This window comes from Phaseolus vulgaris, chromosome 9 (genome assembly GCF_000499845.2).
Source record: "Phaseolus vulgaris cultivar G19833 chromosome 9, P. vulgaris v2.0, whole genome shotgun sequence".
NCBI classification, from domain to species: domain Eukaryota; kingdom Viridiplantae; phylum Streptophyta; class Magnoliopsida; order Fabales; family Fabaceae; genus Phaseolus; species Phaseolus vulgaris.
In genome coordinates this window covers 35,040,458-35,061,280 of record NC_023751.2, presented here as the reverse complement: position 1 = coordinate 35,061,280, position 20,823 = coordinate 35,040,458, and the positions used below count along the sequence as shown (strand labels likewise).

The following is a 20,823-nucleotide window of genomic DNA, read 5'->3' as shown; positions in this document are numbered from 1 at the left end:
GTAGGAGCAGAGGCACTATTTGTTGGAAGATCATAGGATAATGAGGCTGGTGGAGGGACAATATTGGGTGCAGAAGTAGAGGCACATGGCTCGACAGGAGGTGCAGTATCATAAAAAAAATCAAAAGCAGAATTATATGCATTAGAAATAGGGAGAGATAAAGTGTTAGGGTCCTTAGGCAAGCCACTGTCCAATTTATATGGAAAGTGGTTTTCATGAAAGATTACATGTCTTGATATCTCTATGCTATGAAACTTTAAATTTAAGATAATATAACCTTCTGTATTTTGCGGGAAGCCAAGAAAAATACCTTTGATAGATCTATCATCTAATTTTTTCCTATGTGCAATAATGGTACTAGAATAACATAGACAACCAAACTCTTTTAGAAAGGAAATGTCATATGGTTTTCCAAACAACTTTTCATGAGGAGTGATGTTATTAAGTAATGGAGTAGGAATAGCATTTATTAAGAAAACAACATGATTTACAGCAAATTCCCAAAAAATAGGAGGAAAATTTGCTTGAAAAAGTAAAGTCCGGGTTACATTTAGTATGTGTTAATGTTTAGGTTCTACAATGCCATTTTTGTTGTGGTGTTTCAACACAAGATTTTTGATGTATAATTCCCTTTGAAGCATAAAAATTTGACATAGCAAACTCAACACCATTGTCAGTACGAATCATTTTGATATTAGTTTTGAAATGATTTTGAACGAAAACAGTGAAGTTAATGATGTGCTGACGCACTTCAGATTTGTTATGCAGCAAAATAACCCAAGTATAACGCGAGTAATCATCAACAATAGTCAAGAAATAACGAAAACCTTGCATAGAAATTATGGAACATGGTCTCCAAATATCAAAGTGTACAAGATCAAAAATAGCAGAGGTAACAATATTACTTAAAGTGAAAGGAAGTTTTCTCTGTTTTGCACGACTACAAGTGTCACATACATGATGAGTATCAACAGTAATAAAAGAGTATTGTTTGCTTAAGACATGTAATCTTTCATGTGAAGGGTGTCCTAGTCTATAATGCCATAGTGTTTTGTCTATGATATTATAATTAATAAAAGGAGCAAAACAATGCGGTTTAGAATGACTAGAAGCAGGCAAGGTAGTGACAAGGTACAAGCCAGCAGTGGCTTTAACTGTATCAATCCTCTCTTGGGTGAGATTGTCTTGTATAATGCAGTGGGTTGAAGTGAAAGTTAAAGTGCATTTAAGTTGGTGTGTGAGTTTAGAAACAGATATTAAATTTAATTGAAAATGAGGCACGTATAACACATCAGACAAATAAAACTTATCAGAAAAACGTACTAAACCAGAATATGTGGCATAAACAGTTTGGCCATTTGGAAGACTAATTAAGACATGTTTAATTTTAGTATAAGTAGTAAAAACGTTCAAATTGTGACAAACATGATCAGTGGCACCAGAATCAATAATCCAAGATTCTTTTATAGAAGATAGTGAAGAGAGAAACTTACCTGTTGAAGAATGCTCAGTATTGGGGATTTCATCCGTAGAGATGGTGCCGACTTGATTAATTTGAGTGTGAGGGGCAGGATCCTCAAGGTTTTGCTTACGCAAAATGTTGGTAAGGAATTGTCACTGTTTTGATGTAAGTTGAATCCCCTTTACATCCTGTTCTTTAGAAAAAAGCTCAGAAAAAGTGTCAGTAGTAATCCTATTATTGGCTTGGGATGTCAAATTGGTGAATTTGTAGCCAGGAGGGAACCCATGCTTTTTATAACAGGTGTCGACAGTGTGGCCAAGAAGATTACAAAAAGTGCAGACTTTTCTAGTAAAAGAAAACTGAGGTTTTAACATTGCTAGAAGGAAAACCCACTTTGCAAAAACAAACAGTCTCAGTATGACCATATTTACCACAAAAATTTGCATGTAATAGTGTGACTACTATTAAGACTATGAAGACTAGGGTTTTCATTAAACATTGCCTAAAAGATTTTTAAAACCAATCAAGATTTTGAAAGAGAACAGAAAAAAAATAACCAAGAACAGCAAAGAGGGAAATAAAAATCAGAGAGAAGCGCAGCAGAATTCTTCATTCGAAGAGCTCTGATACCATATTATGGAGATGAATATTCCTTGTCTGATGTGATGTTTTAATGTAGCGTACGTAATCGCACGTAATCGTAATGAAGAAAGAGAGGTTTTGATGAACCCTAATTGTAGAGAAAAATAAATATAAATTTTTTTTTTATTCACTTGTATATTAGAGAGTAAAATACATGGTGTATATATAAGAAAAAGATTAAGACCTAGCTGAAACAGAAAAAGAAAATTTGGCCAAACAAACAAAGCCCAATAATTTAAAATAGAAAATTAAATATATTAACAACTTGAACAATTTATTACGGTGAAGTATTTATGTTCATGCATTGTTTATATTAATTTTAATTAATTTTAATATATTTAATTTTTTATTTATTTGTATATACTGATTTTATTTCTTATACATTAATATTTACTTTATAATTTATTTATTTATTTATTAATATATTAATAATATATCTTTTCCTTCCCTATGCACAGGTTAAAAACCTAGTATTTATTTAAAAAAGTGTTAGGTAGTATGTGAGATATACCTCATATTGTATTGGTCATAAAATTATATCTTTGGTTTACTAAAAATTTAAAATCAGTGTGATACTTTAGCCATTATATTTGTACCCTATATTTGTTCTTGCATAAGTATGTTTAGACAAAGATTATAATGGAATGATTAACATAATCAATGCCAACCTAATAGTCACAATAACAAAAAACCACAGTTGGCACATGTTGGATTTTGTAATGATCCTCTCCTCCTTTTTCAAGTTTGGTTCTGAATGCTGCAAACATTGATTTGATCTCCAAATGCTGAAGAGTGGTAAGAAATCTGAGCCCATCTGGAACCTCCTCAAGCTTGGTGCAATTTTCAATCTTGAGTTCTCTGAGACAAGGCATGGCTCCTTTATCCAACTTCCACTCCTCAAGATTGGACAAATCATGGATAACCAGAGACTTGAGCTGAGCAAAGCCTAGGCTGGAACAATGTAGTTGCTTTCCTATGAATGAATCTGGTTGCAGCTCAAGCAACCTTAAATTGGGAAGCTTTTCTAATGTTGGCATTGGATCTACAACAAGTCCAGAACCCATCAACTTTAGCTTCTGAAGCTTGGAAGAAAGTTGGTGGGGTTCAGGAAAATTCTTTATAGGCCCTTCTATGTGCAGTTTGTAAAGATTGGGACATCCTAATGCAACATGGACAATTGATGTATCTTCATAACTAACAAAAAACAATGACTCTAGGTGACTGAATTGCACATTAGGATACCTAAAGATACCTCCAAAGTTAGGATCATCTATCACTAATTTTCTCAAATTGGTTAATTTCATGAGATCTTTTACATGACACTTTTCTGCAGGGAAGTTAATCAGGGTCTGCAAGTTTTTGAGGTTGCCCAGTTGCCACCTTTCAATGCTATAACCACAACACTCTGGTAGATATAAATGTCTCATTTTTTGCATGTTACCTATGACATTTGGTATTTGCACAGTTGAATTCCCTGTTAGAAGATCCAGGGTCATCAAGCATTTTAAATTACCTATTGATGTGGGCAACTCATCAATTTTTGTATTTCTTAGACTGAGAAACCTTAGATGGATCAAGTAGCCAATTTCTTTTGGCAACTTCCCTCCCAGACCCTGTATGCCTTCCAAGTTCAAGACTCTGAGTAACCTACATTTTTTGAAAAATGACTTCATCAATCCCCATTCTTTTAGCCTAGCTGTCTTTTCATGGAAGCAAAGAAGAGACCTTAAATGGTGGTGGCTTTTCAGGTGTGAAGGGAAGAACCTATCAACATCTTGATCCAAACACAAGGCAATCCTGCGAACTTTTCCCACTGACCTTGCTCTTGATGTCCCTCTAGTTTCATCTACATTCCGGGAATTGATCTCCAAAAGAAAGTTTTCCTGATATGCCTTCTCTACACAAAGTTCCCTCATGAGGTTGTGCATTTGGCAAGTTCTAATTCTCCCTGATGAACTCTTTTCAACTACCTGAATCATGCACCTCTCCACTAGCTCAGTCAAGTAACGTTGTGCCACATCCTCAAGAGCTTCTTCACCTTCTCCTTCATTGTGAGCCAAAGATATAATACCCTCTGCCACCCATATTCTAATTAGTTTCTTTGTTGGTATCTCTAAGTTTTCAGGGAAATGAGCCAAGTGTAGGAAGCATGGCTTCAGCTGGTATGGTAATTCGTAATAGCTCAATGCCAACACCTCTCCTAAGCGTTGTTCTTGGCCGTTTGCTTTCCTCAAATATGTGTTGATGTTCTTGTACACAATGTCCCATTCATAGAATGTAGGCTTTGATGCTAGCAGTCCTCCAAGAACAATGATGGCCAATGGTAAACCTCCACATCTTCCAACCATTTCCCTTCCCAACTTCTCCTTCTCTCTGTAGTCTGTGCCAAAAAAGAACAGAAAATTGTAACATGAATTGAATAGTTCCAACTTGGAGGAATTGTTAAACCTCTTACATGAATTATACAAGGGTTTGTATTTCATTTCCATGTGAAAATCCTATATTTTGTTCTTTGGTAGATAATCGAAGGTCACAAAAATAATTGCAATGATCAAGTACTCTAGTCATCTCATGTATGTTAGCTAACAAACATGTGAAGTAAATGACATGGTTGAACTTTCAGCCAGAGAAAAAAAGAGCATATAAGTTTGTTGAACTTGTAGCAATACACAGAAACTGAAAAATCTATTCATTTAGGGGAAGTGAAGAACAGATAATAGTCAAGGCAGATACAACTAGAAAACAATTGAAATTCTAAAGTTTATATGGCAGAAAGTTAACCATATTCTAAAATTCAATGATGACTAGTGAAATTTTGCTTTATGAATTTCAACTTATGACTTCCCCCTTTCTGCAGCATGGAAAGAAAATTTCTAGAGGTCATAAACAGGGTTGGATAACTAATTTTTCCTAGTTAAAAAATTGAAATTATGCACAATAAAAATCTCTCAATTCTCTTTTCATATCTTTTGTTTTGAGGGCTTTTATGAACTAACACTATGGATAGAATTAAATTTTCACTCTGCATCCTCATCAATTACCAGAAAGAATGTCAAGTTCTAAGCTCTAAAAGATTTAGACTGGCAAGTTAATCAATGTGGTAAACAACTGCATTGTGAATAATGTTGATAATTGGGAGTGCATTATAGGAAGAGGATAACACAAATCTACATACCTGGATCAACAATTTTTGGAAATGCCTTCTTTTGGAACAACTCCCAGCTATCAACTTCATTCAAACATTTTGGTGTGTGAAGATAACAACTAGGATCCATCTGGAATGCAACATCAATGTTTCGAGAAGTTAGCAATATTTTGCTACCAACTTCTGATAGTCCTTGAGGGAAAGCCGGCTTCAGTTTGTTCCATGTGTCTGCATTCCAAATATCATCAAGGACCACTAAGCAACATTTCTCCACTTGAACTTGGTAAAGCATCCTTGCAAGCTCCTCGTCTCTCATATTCTCAATTTCCTGTCTTTGCTCTTGGGAAGGAGAGATCAGCCTAAACAAAATTCCTATCCAAACATCCCTTGCTTGGCAATGCTGTGATATGTAAGCCCAAGCCAAGCTATCAAACTTGTTCCTCACATCAACACTATGGTAAACCTTCTTTGCCAATGTTGTCTTCCCCAATCCCCCCATCCCACAAATGGCTATTACTCTATACCTTTTGCTGGGGTCGACCAAACATGACTCCAAAATCTTGACATCATCGTCAACACCAATGATGTCCTCTTCAATGACATGTGAATAAGACCTCCTCAAAGTTTGTCTCTCATACATAGAATTTGAGGCCTCTCCTTGTTGTATGCCATAGGTTTTAAGACTCCTTGTGAGACTAGAAATCCTAGCTATGACATTTTTAACATGAGATCCCACCATGTGGATTTCTATAAATCGGTTGATGATTGAAGCATACCTTGTGATGAGATTTGACAGACCTGGCAAATTTCTTCTTGAGGCCTCTCTGAAGGCGTATGACTCAATGACATCATCAGAATCATAAGCAGCTTCTCTGATTTCTGAAATCCAACTCCTTAGGCTTTCATTTTCATCTTGCCTTCTATCTGCATCTTGCAAGTAAGACCGCATCAGCCTCAATTCAGTTTGCAGCAGCAACACTTGGTCTTCAACCCCATAAAGGAACACTGCTTCTTGAATGAGCAAATCACCAAGACTTTGCACTATGAAGTTCACTATAGCCTGAGCCATCATTCAAGGTTGCTCTTCTTTCCCCAAACAAAAAGCTTTTCCTGATTAATCAAAACCCTTTTGCTAACTCTCAAACTTGTACACTGCTACTGCTGTATATTTCACAAAGAGAAGAGAACAATCAAGGCAACCACTAGAGGGTTGACTTTGGCAATGACTTGTTGCAGTAACTGACCAAAACATTTGGCCAGAAATTATGCATTATTAGGGTTATACCATTGGCATCCAAAACATGCAATAAATTTTGCCTTCCCAATTCTATCCATCACCACTTTAAAGTATTAAGCTGAAGCCATAAGTTGTCAATTTGGACTGAAAAGTTGTTTGATTTTTCAACAAGAAGGTGCAGAAAATGTAGATGCACCTTCCCCGAAATAAATTGGAAATAGAACTAATATATATATATATATATGTGTGTGTGGTGTGAACACTGTTTTTTTGTCAGCATGTGAACACTCTGTGTGTCAACAAATCATTGATTCAAAATTGAACTAAACTCAATCTAATTAATAAAATATTATAAATAAAAAAATCGTAATTAAAAGAGAAGATATCACTAAAAATAATAGTAATAAATAACTTGGTGTTAGACTTTTTTATTTACTGAAAAGTTTAAGGTTATATATACAGAAAGATTGGTAATCAAAGTATGATGTAATTTTAGAGAAATTAGATAAATAAATAATGTGAGTATTACTATATTATATTAAAAGTATTGTTTTTTTTTTAATTTCCACTCTTGTCACTATTTGTCTTGAAAAGAAGTATTGATGGGTTAACTGAAAAAAATATTTATAAATTATTCTTATCACAATGTCTAAAGGATGTGATATTTTTAAGTATATCAAAATAAATCATGTCTCACTACTTGATGGTGTAATATTGTTATCAACCAATAGAAAGATAACACAAAAATTCTAACCTTATTGTCCTCTTTTCAGTTTTTCTTGCATTCTTGTACAATAACAACTTCAATTATTTGTGCATTAAATATAATGTTATAAAATGATACCATAAGAAGATTCTTATACAAATGTTACACGTTTGTTTCTCTTTGGTAAGCCTTAGATTTTGGATAATGGGACTAGTGATCATATCACTTTTGACTCAACAATTCTAACTTAAATAGAATCTTCCAATACATATTATTAATCTACCTACCAAATCTTCTCTACATATAATTCAGTTCAAATATCCTAAGATAAAGTTGCATGAGTTCCTTCATTTCACTTATGTTTATCAAATCATAACTACTACAAACTTATTTAGCTTTTTTGTTTCCTACCTTCCTTGTTTAGAAAACTTGCATACAAGGAGATAGACTCATTCATACTAATTTATATATATAAACAATATACTAATTTATATCGAATGTCTTCTTTGAATAAATAAGTTTTTCAAACTTGTCTATTCCATTTTTGTCTCATTATAAATTAGTTTATAAATTATTATCTTTAAATAATATATATTCTTGCGAAAGTTAAGATGAACTTTACAAAATCCTAAATGTACTATTTTATGTGTTGATATGTTTTTTTTTTAGTGTGATGTTTTTATCTTATGTCGAGAAATTCTCTTTCTAGAACTTGAATAATGAGTGAGATATATGTAATTATACTTAGGTTAAATGAGATAGGTAATAAATGAATAATGTTATTCAAAATACTTTAATGGACTCTTGTATAGACCCCTTGTTATTCATTTAAGATAATCTTAATTTTTAATTTCTAATTTTTTGATTACTTATCTAATTATGTACTTAACATAAGGTTAGAAGAATTGAATTATCACATGCAAGTGACAAACATTTATCTTAAGTGATTAAACATTGACCCTCCAAACTCTCATAGATAGAGATAAGCAATGAAGAGTTCTAAAAAAAGTAAATTTTTCATTTCTTTGGTTGATATCATGTTCTTTCTTTGTATAATGACCCTTATAATATTGTACAAAATTAAAATAGTTAAAGGTAAATCTAATTTTTTTTCTTGAAATCCAGTTGAATTTATTGGCAACATATATATTTATAAGATAATGTTTTACTTGAATATATATTTTATTTTTTAAAATCAAAATTAAGAGTGTCCAATTATTTTAGATATAATATTTTTTTTAGTTTTAATATTTAAAAAAATAGTTAAAAATAATATTGTGTCAAAATATAAATTATATATTGTAAATTTATAATATAATTTACATATTGAAATATTAATTTATTAGATTTTTAACTATAAATATACTATACATTAAATGATTTATTATAAATTTTAGTTATTTAAAACAAATATTTACCATGTGGATTGCTCCACATCTAAATTACTAGTTATGTGATATCCAGAGAGCGTAGAAAATCTCCAATTACATAAATTATTATGTAAATCCTTTTAAATAAAGATGGAAAAAAGTTTATAAAAATCAAACATGTAAATAGAAAGATAATTTAAAATAATAATTTTTTTACATATGTGACGTACCGAAGAAACAAATATTAAAATATCTTACTAAGAAAAGTTGAGGATTCTAACTTAGAAAATTACGCCCTTGAAACTAAGAAAATAACAACTCTAGTTTTTGGAAGTTTAAAATTAACAATAAAAACTCACATCTAGGTAGAATATTTCATTATACTTCTATGAATAAAAAAATTAACCCAACACAAATCTTATTTAATATTATAATTTAAAATATATTTATGTTTAAATTTGACCATTATTTCCAATAAATATGATCGAAAGTAATTTTTAAAATATATTTTTATTTCATGAAATAGTAAAAAACATGAGATAAATTAACTTGCAAGATTGAAGATAAACATAAAATGAATAAAGAATCAAAGATCAGGTGTAGAAGAAACCTTGGACTGTTGGCTTGTTTTGAGCTTAGATTAGATTAGAGAAGACGTAATCAAACGAACGACCTTTCTGAATAATCCATAGTCAATTCTAAAATCTCCCTTTCAACAACAACACCCAACTTTTTTACTCTCTTCAATTCAAGTGCAAGCAAAAGCTGAATCTTTCATCCTTCCACCACCGTCTCAACCCTCTTCTTCTTTCCCTGATCCAACAACACAGATTGTAACAATGTACGTGGATCACGCTTTCTCGATTTCGGACGAGGATATCATGATGGGAACCTCGTACACCGTCAACAACAAACCCCCCATCAAGGAGATCGCCCTTGCCGTCTCCCTCCTCGTCTGTGGCCTCCTCGGCATCATCATCGGTTCCCTCATGGCCTACAACCATGTCGGCGGCGACACTGCTCACGGTAACAAAAAATAAGTGATTTTAAGGGAAAAAAAATGTCAATTTTGAAATTAGGGATCACTAATTGCAACTGGGTAGCTGGGAAATTGAAGATATCTGCTAAAGTTATAAACTTTTTGGCAGTATTTTGAAAAGGGAATGGTTTTTGTTTTTTAATTTTTGTTGATTTTGGGTTTTGTTTGAATGTTTTATAGGGGTCTTCTTTGCAATACTTGGAGTAATCTTGTTCATACCGGGTTCCTACTACACGAGGATTGCGTATTATGCTTACAAGGGATACAAAGGGTTCTCTTTCTCTAACATACCCCCCGTGTAGCTCTACTAGCTAGATATGTCTCATAGGTTCAACTAGCCTCCTCATGTACAGATATTCCCTGGTTGTGCTCTATAATCTTTCTTTCTTGTGTTTTTTTTTCCTTTGCTGACAAATGATGAGTGTTCAGATTGTACTTTTGTAGTTGCTCTATATCATATACTGCCACTTTATATGGTTGAAATTGTTTTCTTTAGTGTAAATTTTCCTACTATTAAATCTCTTTTTGCCTTCCATTGGTGAATACGGGTATACTGATTTTATGTATGATTATATTACTAGAATTAGTAGTAGAAGCACGATTTGAGGGTTTGTTTACTGTTTTCTGCGCTAACTTGGTAGTTACCGCCACATCAACTGGTCTGGAAGTGAACTGAGTTATGGGAATTTCCTATCATCACCTGCTTCTTTTTCTTTTCTACTACTTTGTATTCTTTGTAATGGGTTCTTAAGGCATCTTCTGCCCTTTGATACTAGGGTAGAGGTTCAGTTAATGGATGTGGCAACCTATAATGCATATGCTTCTTTATCATTCATCAATGTATGATTGATACGTCTTTTATAGCGGCCTAACTGATAGATTCTGTTACAATTCAGACAAGGTTGTGCTTGGCAACTAGTTTGAGACCTTGGCAGAATATTGGATTTAATTACTTACATTGCAGATAGCAATGATTGATATTAGGTGCTTATATGAAGCTCAAGTTGCCATTGAGTCTAACTTCATTGTTGTTTTCATATTCTTTATGAATATTGTTAAACAAGATCATCATCAGCTATGAAAAAACAGATATTGTGGGGGCTGGGGTGTATTTGCATTTTTGGCTTGATGTTGAGAGAAAAACATTTACAATCCTTTCCTTTTTCAGAGTTTTCCATCTTGGATCATTCCTTTGTTTATGATTTATTGTGGCACCAATCTCTCCGTCATGTACGTCATATTTGCCCCGGGCAAATCTGCTACTAAAAGAACTAACTAGCAAACAGATGGTTAAGTGCCTCTTTGATCTAGAATTTGGTAGAATTGATTCTGAATCATGAGATGTGATCAAGATGTGTTCTTGAATCAATTTGAACTACATTTAGAACATATGCTTTTTAATGGGAACTGTGAAAACTGATTTTCTAACTAACACAAAGAGGATCCAATCCAAGACTTGTAATTCCCTGTATATACATAATTGTATTGTAGTTGTAGCCATATTAGTTTTTCATAGCTAAAGGGTATTATTACTAAGGAAATGATTAGCCTTTCTGTATTAAATTTGGGATTTGAAATACCAAAGGAGTTTAGGCAATCTGTTGAATTTCATTATAGCTGTTGCCCTTTGGACAGAACCTTAGAATTTTAGCATCTCAATTATTGCTTATTTGATCTATATAGAAAGGGTGACGATGATATCAAAGTACCAGAATTGATACTTACCTTAGTGGGTGCATCACAGCTATGCGATTATGCTTTGATTTTGTGTGCTGTGCAAGTGACATAGGAATGTCTGAGACCATTAGACTAGGATACTTTGAAGTTTGTAGAAAGCAATTGAATGTGGTATTGAACTTTTGTTATGGCAGTGGTAAGTTATTTTTCTTAAAACTATTTACAACAGAAGTGGAAAACTCTGTCATTGTGGTTGTGTTTTGTTCAGCTATGGTGGAGTACTTTCAATTCTTCTGCACAGATTCAGCTTTTCACATTATCAATATACTAGTGCCAGTTTCACATAGCATGAATCTCAGAGACCCTTGATGATTGAAAGAAAAATAAAATAAAGGGTGCATGAGATTGTAACTCCTTTTTTCTGTTTAAAGAAAATTTTAATTCTTATAATTTGTATTAGTTTAGGTGTTGGATTTAATATGTTTTCTCCTTTACCTATTATTGCATTAATGTTTATAGGTTTCCTTGTTCAGTCTTTGGTCCTAGCATTTCTCTAGTTATTTATAAGAGTATTTTCTTTTCTTTTTTTTGGTTAAATATGAATTTAGTACTTGTAATTTATTTTTAAAATTTATAAAATATATTTTATTTATTTATTTATTTTAAAATGGATATTTAAAGATTAAAATTAGTGATATCAAACTTGGTAAAGATAACAAAATATTTTATAATAATTAAAACCAAATTTATATTTTAAAAGGGCTACAAATAATTATTTCAAGTTTTGTAAAATGAAAAATAAACAAAAATTATAGGGACTAGAATTTAAATATATCTATTTTATAGAAACTAATAGAATATTTAAATGTTTTTTGATGATAGTTAATGTGTTAATGTAAATAGCATTGACTTTTTCTGAAGAATTGGTTCTTACTATTTAGGTTTAATTACTCATTTTTGTTTTCATAATTACACAATTTTTTTTCTTTTTTAGTCTATAAATTAGTCTGTGATGTCATTTGATGCAAAGTGTTTCCTTTTGACTAAATACTTTGAACACATTGAATTCATTTAAAGGAAATTAAACAAAAATATTTTGTTTAAACTAGCCATATGTTATTAATCCATTGGATTCAGATATGTTTCATCAACACTAAAATCTTTTGGCAGTTTCTTCCTCCACCCCCACAATATTCTGTAAAAAGATAAAACTGTCCCTATTATATTTTAAAATTCTAAAATGCACTTAAATGCAAACTATTTTTTTCTTCATCCTTTGCCTCTCAGCAGCGCTGTTCATCCTCTTTCTCAGCAGCACCGTGGGAGAAGGGTGATTTCTCTTCAAGGTAATTAAATTCTTTGTTTTTTAGATTTGCAGTTCTGTTTTTTCTTTGGATTGATTTTCGTTTTCGTAGTTCATACATATCATTTTGGACCATACAATTCGATAGTTTAAAGAAATAGAGAATTCATATTTATTTTTTTGCATTTTGGATTATAGAATCCAGAAAATTTTTGAATGGATTCTTCGATAAAATTTTGGATCTACCAATCCGTAAATCCAAATATGCATTTCGAATTCAAAATTTCATAATTAAAAAAACATTTTTGAATCCACCAATCCATAACAGAAATATGCATTATGGATTCAGATATCCATAATTAAAAAAAGCATTTCGGATCCACCAATCTATAACATAAATATGCATTATGGATTCAGAAATTCATAATTCAAAAAAAACATTCTGGATCCACCAATTCATAACAGAAATTAGGCTTCTGGATTCAACAATTTATGCAAAAAATTTCTTCCAGAACACTCCCTCATCCGAAAAAATGATTCAATTTTGGACTGATGAATTCGTAGCACACCCCCAGATCCCAATTTTCAGTAACCACAAAAATGCCATAACCACAATGCTTTTAAAAAAAACCTTAAATCTTACCTCTGAAAGTTAAACAAGACTCTCCACCTTGCTCTGCACAGCTAAAATAACTCTCCACCTGGGTGTCGTTTTTCAAATAAAAGGGCAAGACTAGTTGGGGGATTTACAAAATTGTGGGGGTGCAAGAAGAAAAACATAGGGTACAGGAAGAAGAAGCCGAAATCCTTAGAATACTGTTAGATAAAATGGGTATTTCTTCCTGCAAGTCTATATTTTTCTTTCTACACCCTAATATTTTTTTGAAATATCCAAATTACCCTTGATCGTTTTGGATAATTTTGAAATAAAGGTGTTTCATAAGTAAAATTATTTCTGAAATAGGAAATCTGAATGAAAAATAAATTATTCTGCAATATCAATCTGAAATTCATAAAATATGTTCTGAAGACTAATTTAGAAGTCATTTTAAAATGGATAAAATAGTCTTTTTCAGAAATAATGCGGGTGTAGGGAGAAAACGGTTGGAATGCTTAAAGAAACATCCAGATAAAGTACTTACAAAAATAAAATAAAATGGTGAAAAATTGAATTCCATTTCAGTATATCTTGAAGAAAAAAACTAATAAAATTTATTTGAATTAGTTTTTCAGTTTTCTATTAGAAATGTTAAGAAACAATTTTAATAAGCATTTTTATTTATTGTATTTGCATTATTTTAATTACACATTATGACGTTTTTTTTTCAATTTACAGTTTATAAAAAAATATTTCAGGAGAAATTATAATGTTTGTTATGTAAAAAGTACAATTATTAAATGTATTGTGACTAATATTAAAAAGTATTGTTTTAAGCAATCATGACATGTATTATAACTAAACATTATGGAAATAAATATTTTTATATGCAATTTTTGTAAGGGTTAGCTCATCTGACAAAAAAATTAAAATATAATTAAACAATCATTTTAGATTGATTAACGGAGGTAGAAAAAGTAATTTTATGCCTTTAAATTTTAATGTATATTTATCATTAAAAAATGGGCGAAAATGTTTTATATTTTAATATTGAATATTTTAAATTACTTTTAAAAGCAAATATTGAATGATTTTATATTTTAATAATACATCTTTTCCTAATTTTTTGTTTTTGATATTTATTTTATTTTATGACAATGGATACGTAAAATAATTTGTCTCAAATATATTTGCAAAACATATTTAAATTTTAAATGTAATCTCATAGTAATGTTTGATGTAGTGAGAAAGCTTAAGAAAATAATTGTTATAATTTTCTTCACTCGTTTCTTTTTCTTTATTTTCTTGTTTGGACTTCAACTCTTAGTATATGTAAAAAGTTTTTCGATATTTAAGTATGTATCTCATGGACCATCTTACTATAAGATCTAGATTAAGATGTGTCTCATAATTAATGTTTATATTATCTAATTTTTCAATTTAATTGTTGTTAATATATGTTTTTAATTAATATGTTCATCCCATATCGTTCGGTCGATATCGAATACCATACATTCTAATACTATCTGAGTTTTAGTAGTACATGAATATAAAAAAATATAGTTATGAGAACAAAAATCTTGCAAAGTTTATTAATTTGATTCTTGGAAAAAATATAGTTAGAAGAAAAAACCTCACCACATATTAAGAAAAGGAAAAGTAAACATCAGCAAAAAATGGTGGATAGTTCACATTACATAAACATCATGGTGTTTAAAACATTTAATTATAAGTATAGAAATGTCCAAAATAGGATGAAAGAGTCAATTTTAAATTTGCTTAAAAAAATAATTTTAACAAAGGATATAATTATAATAAGAAATTAATATTTTAACCATTATTTTGAATAAAATAAATAAGTTTTATTTATTTACTTATTAATGGGATGAGAGTAGTAACATAGTAATCTTACATAATTGTAATTTGTAAGTGTTTCTAATTTTTTTATATAAATTTTTTATGTTCGGCATAAATATTTCTAATTATACATCAAGTAAATTATTCTAATTTATTTTTAGCATAATTATATATATTTTAAATTTTTAGTGTTGTTTTGTTTTGTAAAAAATATTATTTAAAAAATGATTATGAATACATGTGGATATACAGGTGAATTTTCATAAAATTTATAGATACCAGCTTAAAAAGTTTAACCTTGTTTTTATCTGTTACTTTTTTTTTATTCACTCATTATTTTATCTCTTTATATTTTTTTCTTCTACCAAACACACCATTAAAGAGAAAATATTTAGTATTATGAGGAGATATATATAATTAATTAAAAAGATGCTTAAATTTTTAAAATGTGTAATTAAGATTATTTCCAATACTATTTCCAATCGATTGTGTAAATGAAAATTTATAAATTAAAAAAAATGTTTTTTACTGAACAAAAAAGTCATTCTTAAACAATAAAACACATTTGCTTTTAATTAACCAAACTTGATTTTCAATGTAAAACCTACAAAATATAATCACATTTAATATTCTTAAAATTTATTTTAAAATACTGATCTTTACCGAAATTAAGTTTTCACTCTTTTTTTTAAATGATTTTTCTAACATTATTTTTTAAAACCCAACCCAAGTGAGAAACCCATTTCAAGTTGCGTTTTTGTTTGGATTTGGATGTTAACATCGTACGGTCCAGAGTCGCTGCTAACATGTGTAATCAATGGTGAGGCTTCCTCGTATTCTCAAAACAAAACCAAAAACAAAAAACATTGAAAAGTTAAAGTCTGAAGTCTTCTTCTCCGACACTCTCTCACTCCATCTAATCATGGCTGCATCATATGCAAGACTTACGGTAGCAGCGTTGGTGCTGATAGCTTTGGCACCAACCTTTCTTCAATCTTCAGCTTCATCTGTGGGTAAATTCGTTGACGAAACCATCAATTCCCACAAGATCGTCATTTTCTCCAAGACATATTGCCCGTGCGTATACACACCCTCTCTCTCGCTTTGTTCTTGTTTGATTCGTTGATTTTATTCCGTTTAATGTAATGGGAACGCAATGGAGTTTCCAATTCCAAATCTTTTCTTTCTGGGTGGCGGTGTTGGATCTGATTATGTGGGAATTGTCTTTGAGTGTTCTGGATTTGTTAAAAAGAATTTTCAATTTGATTTGTTTTACAAAGAAACGATAGAAAAGTCGAGATCTGAACTGCTGTGACAATGCTGGCATGTGATTTGAAAAAGGGGCTGCTTTCTGGAACATTATCTGTGAATTGTGGTATGCAATGTTGTTTTTAGGCACTTAGTATGTGCAAATGTTTGTGGTATCGTGTAAGCTTCACTGTCTTCCGTGTTTGGATATATGTTAAAAAATGGGATCGTGTCTTATTGTTTTTGTATTGCCTGTGTTTTCAAGAGTACTGCACACATGATAATTGGAAACTTCTCCATAAACATTTATAAGAAAATAAAATAAAAAGATAAAGTGAAAACACTACTACATCAGATACTGTATGAGTTTTGGGATTGACATGTGTTCAGACCTCAAGTAGGAAGTGTATATGTGCTTCATAGCTAAAAGTTCTCTTTACGCCCGCATTCCTCTGTGCTTTAAGCTGATGAGCCATGTACAATGTGTATGCTCATAAACTTTGTGGATTACTATTCAGTGTTTCTGGACATTGCACAAAACTTTGTTGCTCCACCATCGAAAAAGAAAAGAAAATGCCTATTAAAGGAAGTTTGGGGTATTCATTGACCTCTTGTTTTTATTGATTTATTTGTAATTGCTTAGGTACTGTATAAGAGCAAAAGCTTTGTTCAAAGAGTTGAACCAGGTTCCACATGTTGTTGAGCTTGATGAGAGAGGTATTCTGAAAACTTCTGCTTACTTTTTGTCTTTTTAGTATATATTAATATTTTTACTGGAATTGGTATGGTTCTAGTTCTGATGAAATGAATCAAATGGAAGCTTTATAATTGGAATTTTTGTTAATCGGGGATGGGTTAGCATCCCAGTTCTTGGACTGAAAGCTCTGAGGGGTTAAAAATTAAAGCAGCATAAGTTGTGTCGAAAACAGTTTCCTTCTTTCAGGAATTGCATAGTGTAGAGAGGGAGAGCAAGCTGAAGAAATAGTTTACACTGAAACTTGTTTTGATAAAATGTTAATTCTGTGTCACTATGTTAAGGATTCATTGGCTCATTTCTGTTACTGAGATAGTGAGACTTCTTTCTCGCAGAGGATGGTTCAAAGATTCAGGAGGTATTGGTTAATATTGTTGGGAAGCGTACTGTGCCACAAGTTTTCGTTAATGGACAACACCTTGGAGGCTCAGATGGTAAGTTTTTTCATAGCAAGAACGAAAACTAGCCTTTTCCATGTTCACACAAAATATAATTCTCCTAGAAATTACCTCAAATGTTCCTTCAAAATCTCATTGTTGATTGTTCAATTTGCAGATACCGCTGCATCTTACGAGAGTGGACATTTGCATAAACTTCTAGGAATTAAGGCAGAGGGTCATGATGATCTGTGAATCAGGTTGTTAATTAGGTGAAACTTTGTCTCGTAGCTGCAATAGTATTGAATTTTTTTTGCATATAAAGGCACAGTGATATTACATTTTGGCACAGCTAAGTTTTCATTTATATATGTGATGGATAGTTTTTCAGTTATCACTGGAATGCTTCATCTTCTCTCCTTTAGTTTTCTTTCTCTGTTCTTCCCAATTTGTGTGATCCAAATGGAACCTAAGTCCATGACCTATGCAACAACCCTTCATTCATACAATAGGATTCTTTTTTGAACTTGACTACAACACATCTAACCTACTTTTATGCATACATCATATCGGGTTCTAGTTGGAACAATTTCTTCATCATGGTAACGTTGATTAAGGATGTTAGGCTGTGAAAATTTATATTTTTAAGTATTTCATCATATTACTCTGTTGAAATTCCTTGTTGATAATCACTTAGTCGGAGTTCTTCAACATGTTTTTGTTTCTTTAATTCCACCAACACTTTGATTGTGTGACTCGGTCATCATCACTTCCAATGATGGTCGTGAATCGCCTTCATAAAATTAAGGTTACCAAAAGACCTCATTGTTTGAAAGTTCTGCATCAAACAAAACCCGAAATCGAAATTTCGATGTAGACATAACCTTTCTTGCAATCGTGTTCACATGTGGCAAGGAGAATATATCTAGAGAGTTTGTGGAAACGTGATAAACTCTATTTAACGGGGTCTCCCTATGGATTGATTAGGATACATAACCTTGTTTTTTTCAAAGCTCACAGAGGTAATGTTTTTGTTGGTGGAATTCGGGTGCTTGGAGGAACCTTGGTGGTCAGAGTGAGAGGAACTTGCTCTTGGATTGTTAATTGCTTCTCTTAGCTTTGCTTTTCAGTAGTGACCCTCTTTGAGTTTCTTCATTTCTTCTTGAGCATCTTCTTCTTGGTTGGCTTTTCTAGATCTTCTTCTTGTAATGTTTCTGGTTTGTCGGATAGGCGATGAGGATTCTGACACTTGTATAAGGGTTGAGACACCTCTGAAGTGTCCCTTTTTAATTTAATTTATTCTTTGTTGATAAAATAAATAAATCTATTAGAACAAGGTTAACCTTCTCGACCCTCAATCTTTTATTGTCAAAGTTTTGACCCATGCATGATTTTTGCAAAACACCACAAAAATATGATCAATACATATAATATATGTAAAAACTTAAGAAAAGTTACATTCCCAACCCTCGAACTTACCTGCTTGATCCTTGGGACGAAGTCTTTTCTGGTTGAAATTCTCAATACAAGATTTGAAATTTTTAAGATTTTTGTCGATAAAGAGTAAACTGAGGAGTATGATTTGAGTGGAAAAAAAGTTTTAGTTACATCGGTATTTGGACATTTGACTTCAAAATTATGTTTTTGAAGGTTTTGAAAAAGGTGGTATAAATTGAATAAATACCACTGTATTAAGCACCATTAAGGGGATTCCATCTAATCTTAAGACCGTGTTTCAAATGAGAAAATTAATGATATCATCGGTAAGAGGAACTAGTTGGAGATGTTGACTATTCAGATGGAGTTAGTTCTTTACATAGTTAAGAGTTATCAACATTTGACACTCGAAGTTTATGAAAAAAGACAATGAAATCCTTAAAAAAAAAATCTGTATACAAAGTTTAAATCCTCGTCATTGTCCTCATCATTGATGGATGTTTTTTTTTTTGTTGTATACTTCATCACTGATCGAAAAATTAAATTGGTCTTATAGATAAGTCATGGGCAACTGCACCCTGACAAATTTCTCTCTGCACCCATCCTTTTCAGAAAAAAAACTGTTTTATTCCATTTAAAAATGATTTCTGGATTATTTTTTCTGAAATGTTTTCGGAACATATTTTCTGGAATATATTTTTGAATTCCAAATTAATTTTTCTGGAATTTTTTGGAATATACTTTTCGATTTAACACTCCATTTCAGAAACTTCTTAAACTATTAAAGGTAATTAGAGTATTTAAAAAAATATAGGGGTGCAGGAAGAAAATGTAAGAATATATGAAGAAACATCCAAAGAATTAATGGGACTTGGGTGTCAAGTACTTAGGTGTACTTGGGAATGGTAATGGGAGGAAATTTATACTCAGTTTCTAAAAAGTGTTTGTTTTCACCCTACCTTCAACAACGATGTTTGTTTGGATTTGAAGGTTGACATCTTTTAAAAGTTGTGTTTTCACCATACCTTTTAAAAATAATCGTGATTGTTTGGATATAGGAAAAAAATAATAGAAAGTGAAAGGAAATAGAAAGAAAGTTTGTGTATAGGTAAATATTTTTTTAATCAATAATATTATAATTTTTCTTTTGTTATTAAAATCAACTGAAATAAAATATGACATATATATATATATATCTTGGAAAAAACATAAAAGAATGTAAATGCTTTTTTTTAATGTTATTTCAATTAATTCAACAATATTTAATACTACATCAAAATGATTTTAGACAACAAATTGATCAAATCATTAAAATCATTCTCTAAGCTTCATACTGAGTATGATGAATGTAGTCAACACATGCGTCTCTCGGACTGACCGATAGCTCAACTTCAATTATGCTCAATCAAAGTTCGCAAAGCTAATTCACGATTAGGAGCTAGGTAATTTAGCCCTAAACACGGTCCAATCCCTTAACCTGGCCCAATAAGAAAAATCCATCATAGGTAATATAAATAGCACATATTCCAAGAAACAGATACGTCATTATTTACAGTACTCTGACAATCGAGTGTCGAACCATTTTGCTGACTTGAGTGTTTGAGTGCCTTCTACAGGTACCCCCCATTCGGGAATCACTAGAGGACTGAGAGACGAGGCTAGGAAGGACATGTAAGGAACAACCAAGGGAATTGAAGAGCAGTACAACCGACCAATAGGAAGGAATGAGGCGAATCCTCTCTATAGTTCTACAAACCCCAACCCCGTTCAAGAATAATTGGCGCTCACCGTGGGATCGAGAGAAAATTGAGTTTTGGACGCTAGTAGATGGTATCAACTCGAAGCATGACAAGTGAGAGGATGCCTGATGATTTTTTACGGCAAGTGCATCGCGTTTGTCAAAAGTAATAATTGTCCCTAAGGACGGATATCGATCCCACAAGGAACAGTGAATTATCGAGTACAATAATC

At 31.6% G+C, this 20,823-nt stretch overlaps 3 protein-coding genes across 3 annotated transcripts; 2 read left to right on the top strand and 1 right to left on the bottom strand.

The window, feature by feature from the left end:
- Nucleotides 1-2,621: 2,621 nt before the first annotated feature.
- On the bottom strand, nt 2,622-6,694 carry LOC137821851 (putative disease resistance protein At1g50180). Its single transcript, XM_068626628.1, has 2 exons — nt 5,280-6,694; nt 2,622-4,484 (listed from the first exon to the last, which is right to left on the bottom strand). Exons 1-2 carry the CDS (start codon nt 6,319-6,321, stop codon nt 2,773-2,775), a joined length of 2,754 nt encoding a protein of 917 aa, XP_068482729.1. The 5' UTR covers nt 6,322-6,694; the 3' UTR covers nt 2,622-2,772.
- Nucleotides 6,695-9,216: 2,522 nt separating this feature from the next.
- On the top strand, nt 9,217-10,119 carry LOC137821617 (uncharacterized). The gene is made up of 2 exons (XM_068626298.1): nt 9,217-9,588; nt 9,782-10,119. Exons 1-2 carry the CDS (start codon nt 9,402-9,404, stop codon nt 9,901-9,903), a joined length of 309 nt encoding a protein of 102 aa, XP_068482399.1. The 5' UTR covers nt 9,217-9,401; the 3' UTR covers nt 9,904-10,119.
- Nucleotides 10,120-15,876: 5,757 nt separating this feature from the next.
- On the top strand, nt 15,877-17,809 carry LOC137821913 (glutaredoxin-C4). Its single transcript, XM_068626714.1, has 4 exons — nt 15,877-16,113; nt 16,928-17,001; nt 17,374-17,472; nt 17,594-17,809. The coding sequence occupies exons 1-4, from the start codon at nt 15,959-15,961 to the stop codon at nt 17,668-17,670; spliced, it is 405 nt and encodes a 134-aa protein (XP_068482815.1). The 5' UTR covers nt 15,877-15,958; the 3' UTR covers nt 17,671-17,809.
- The last annotated feature ends 3,014 nt before the right edge of the window (nt 17,810-20,823 follow it).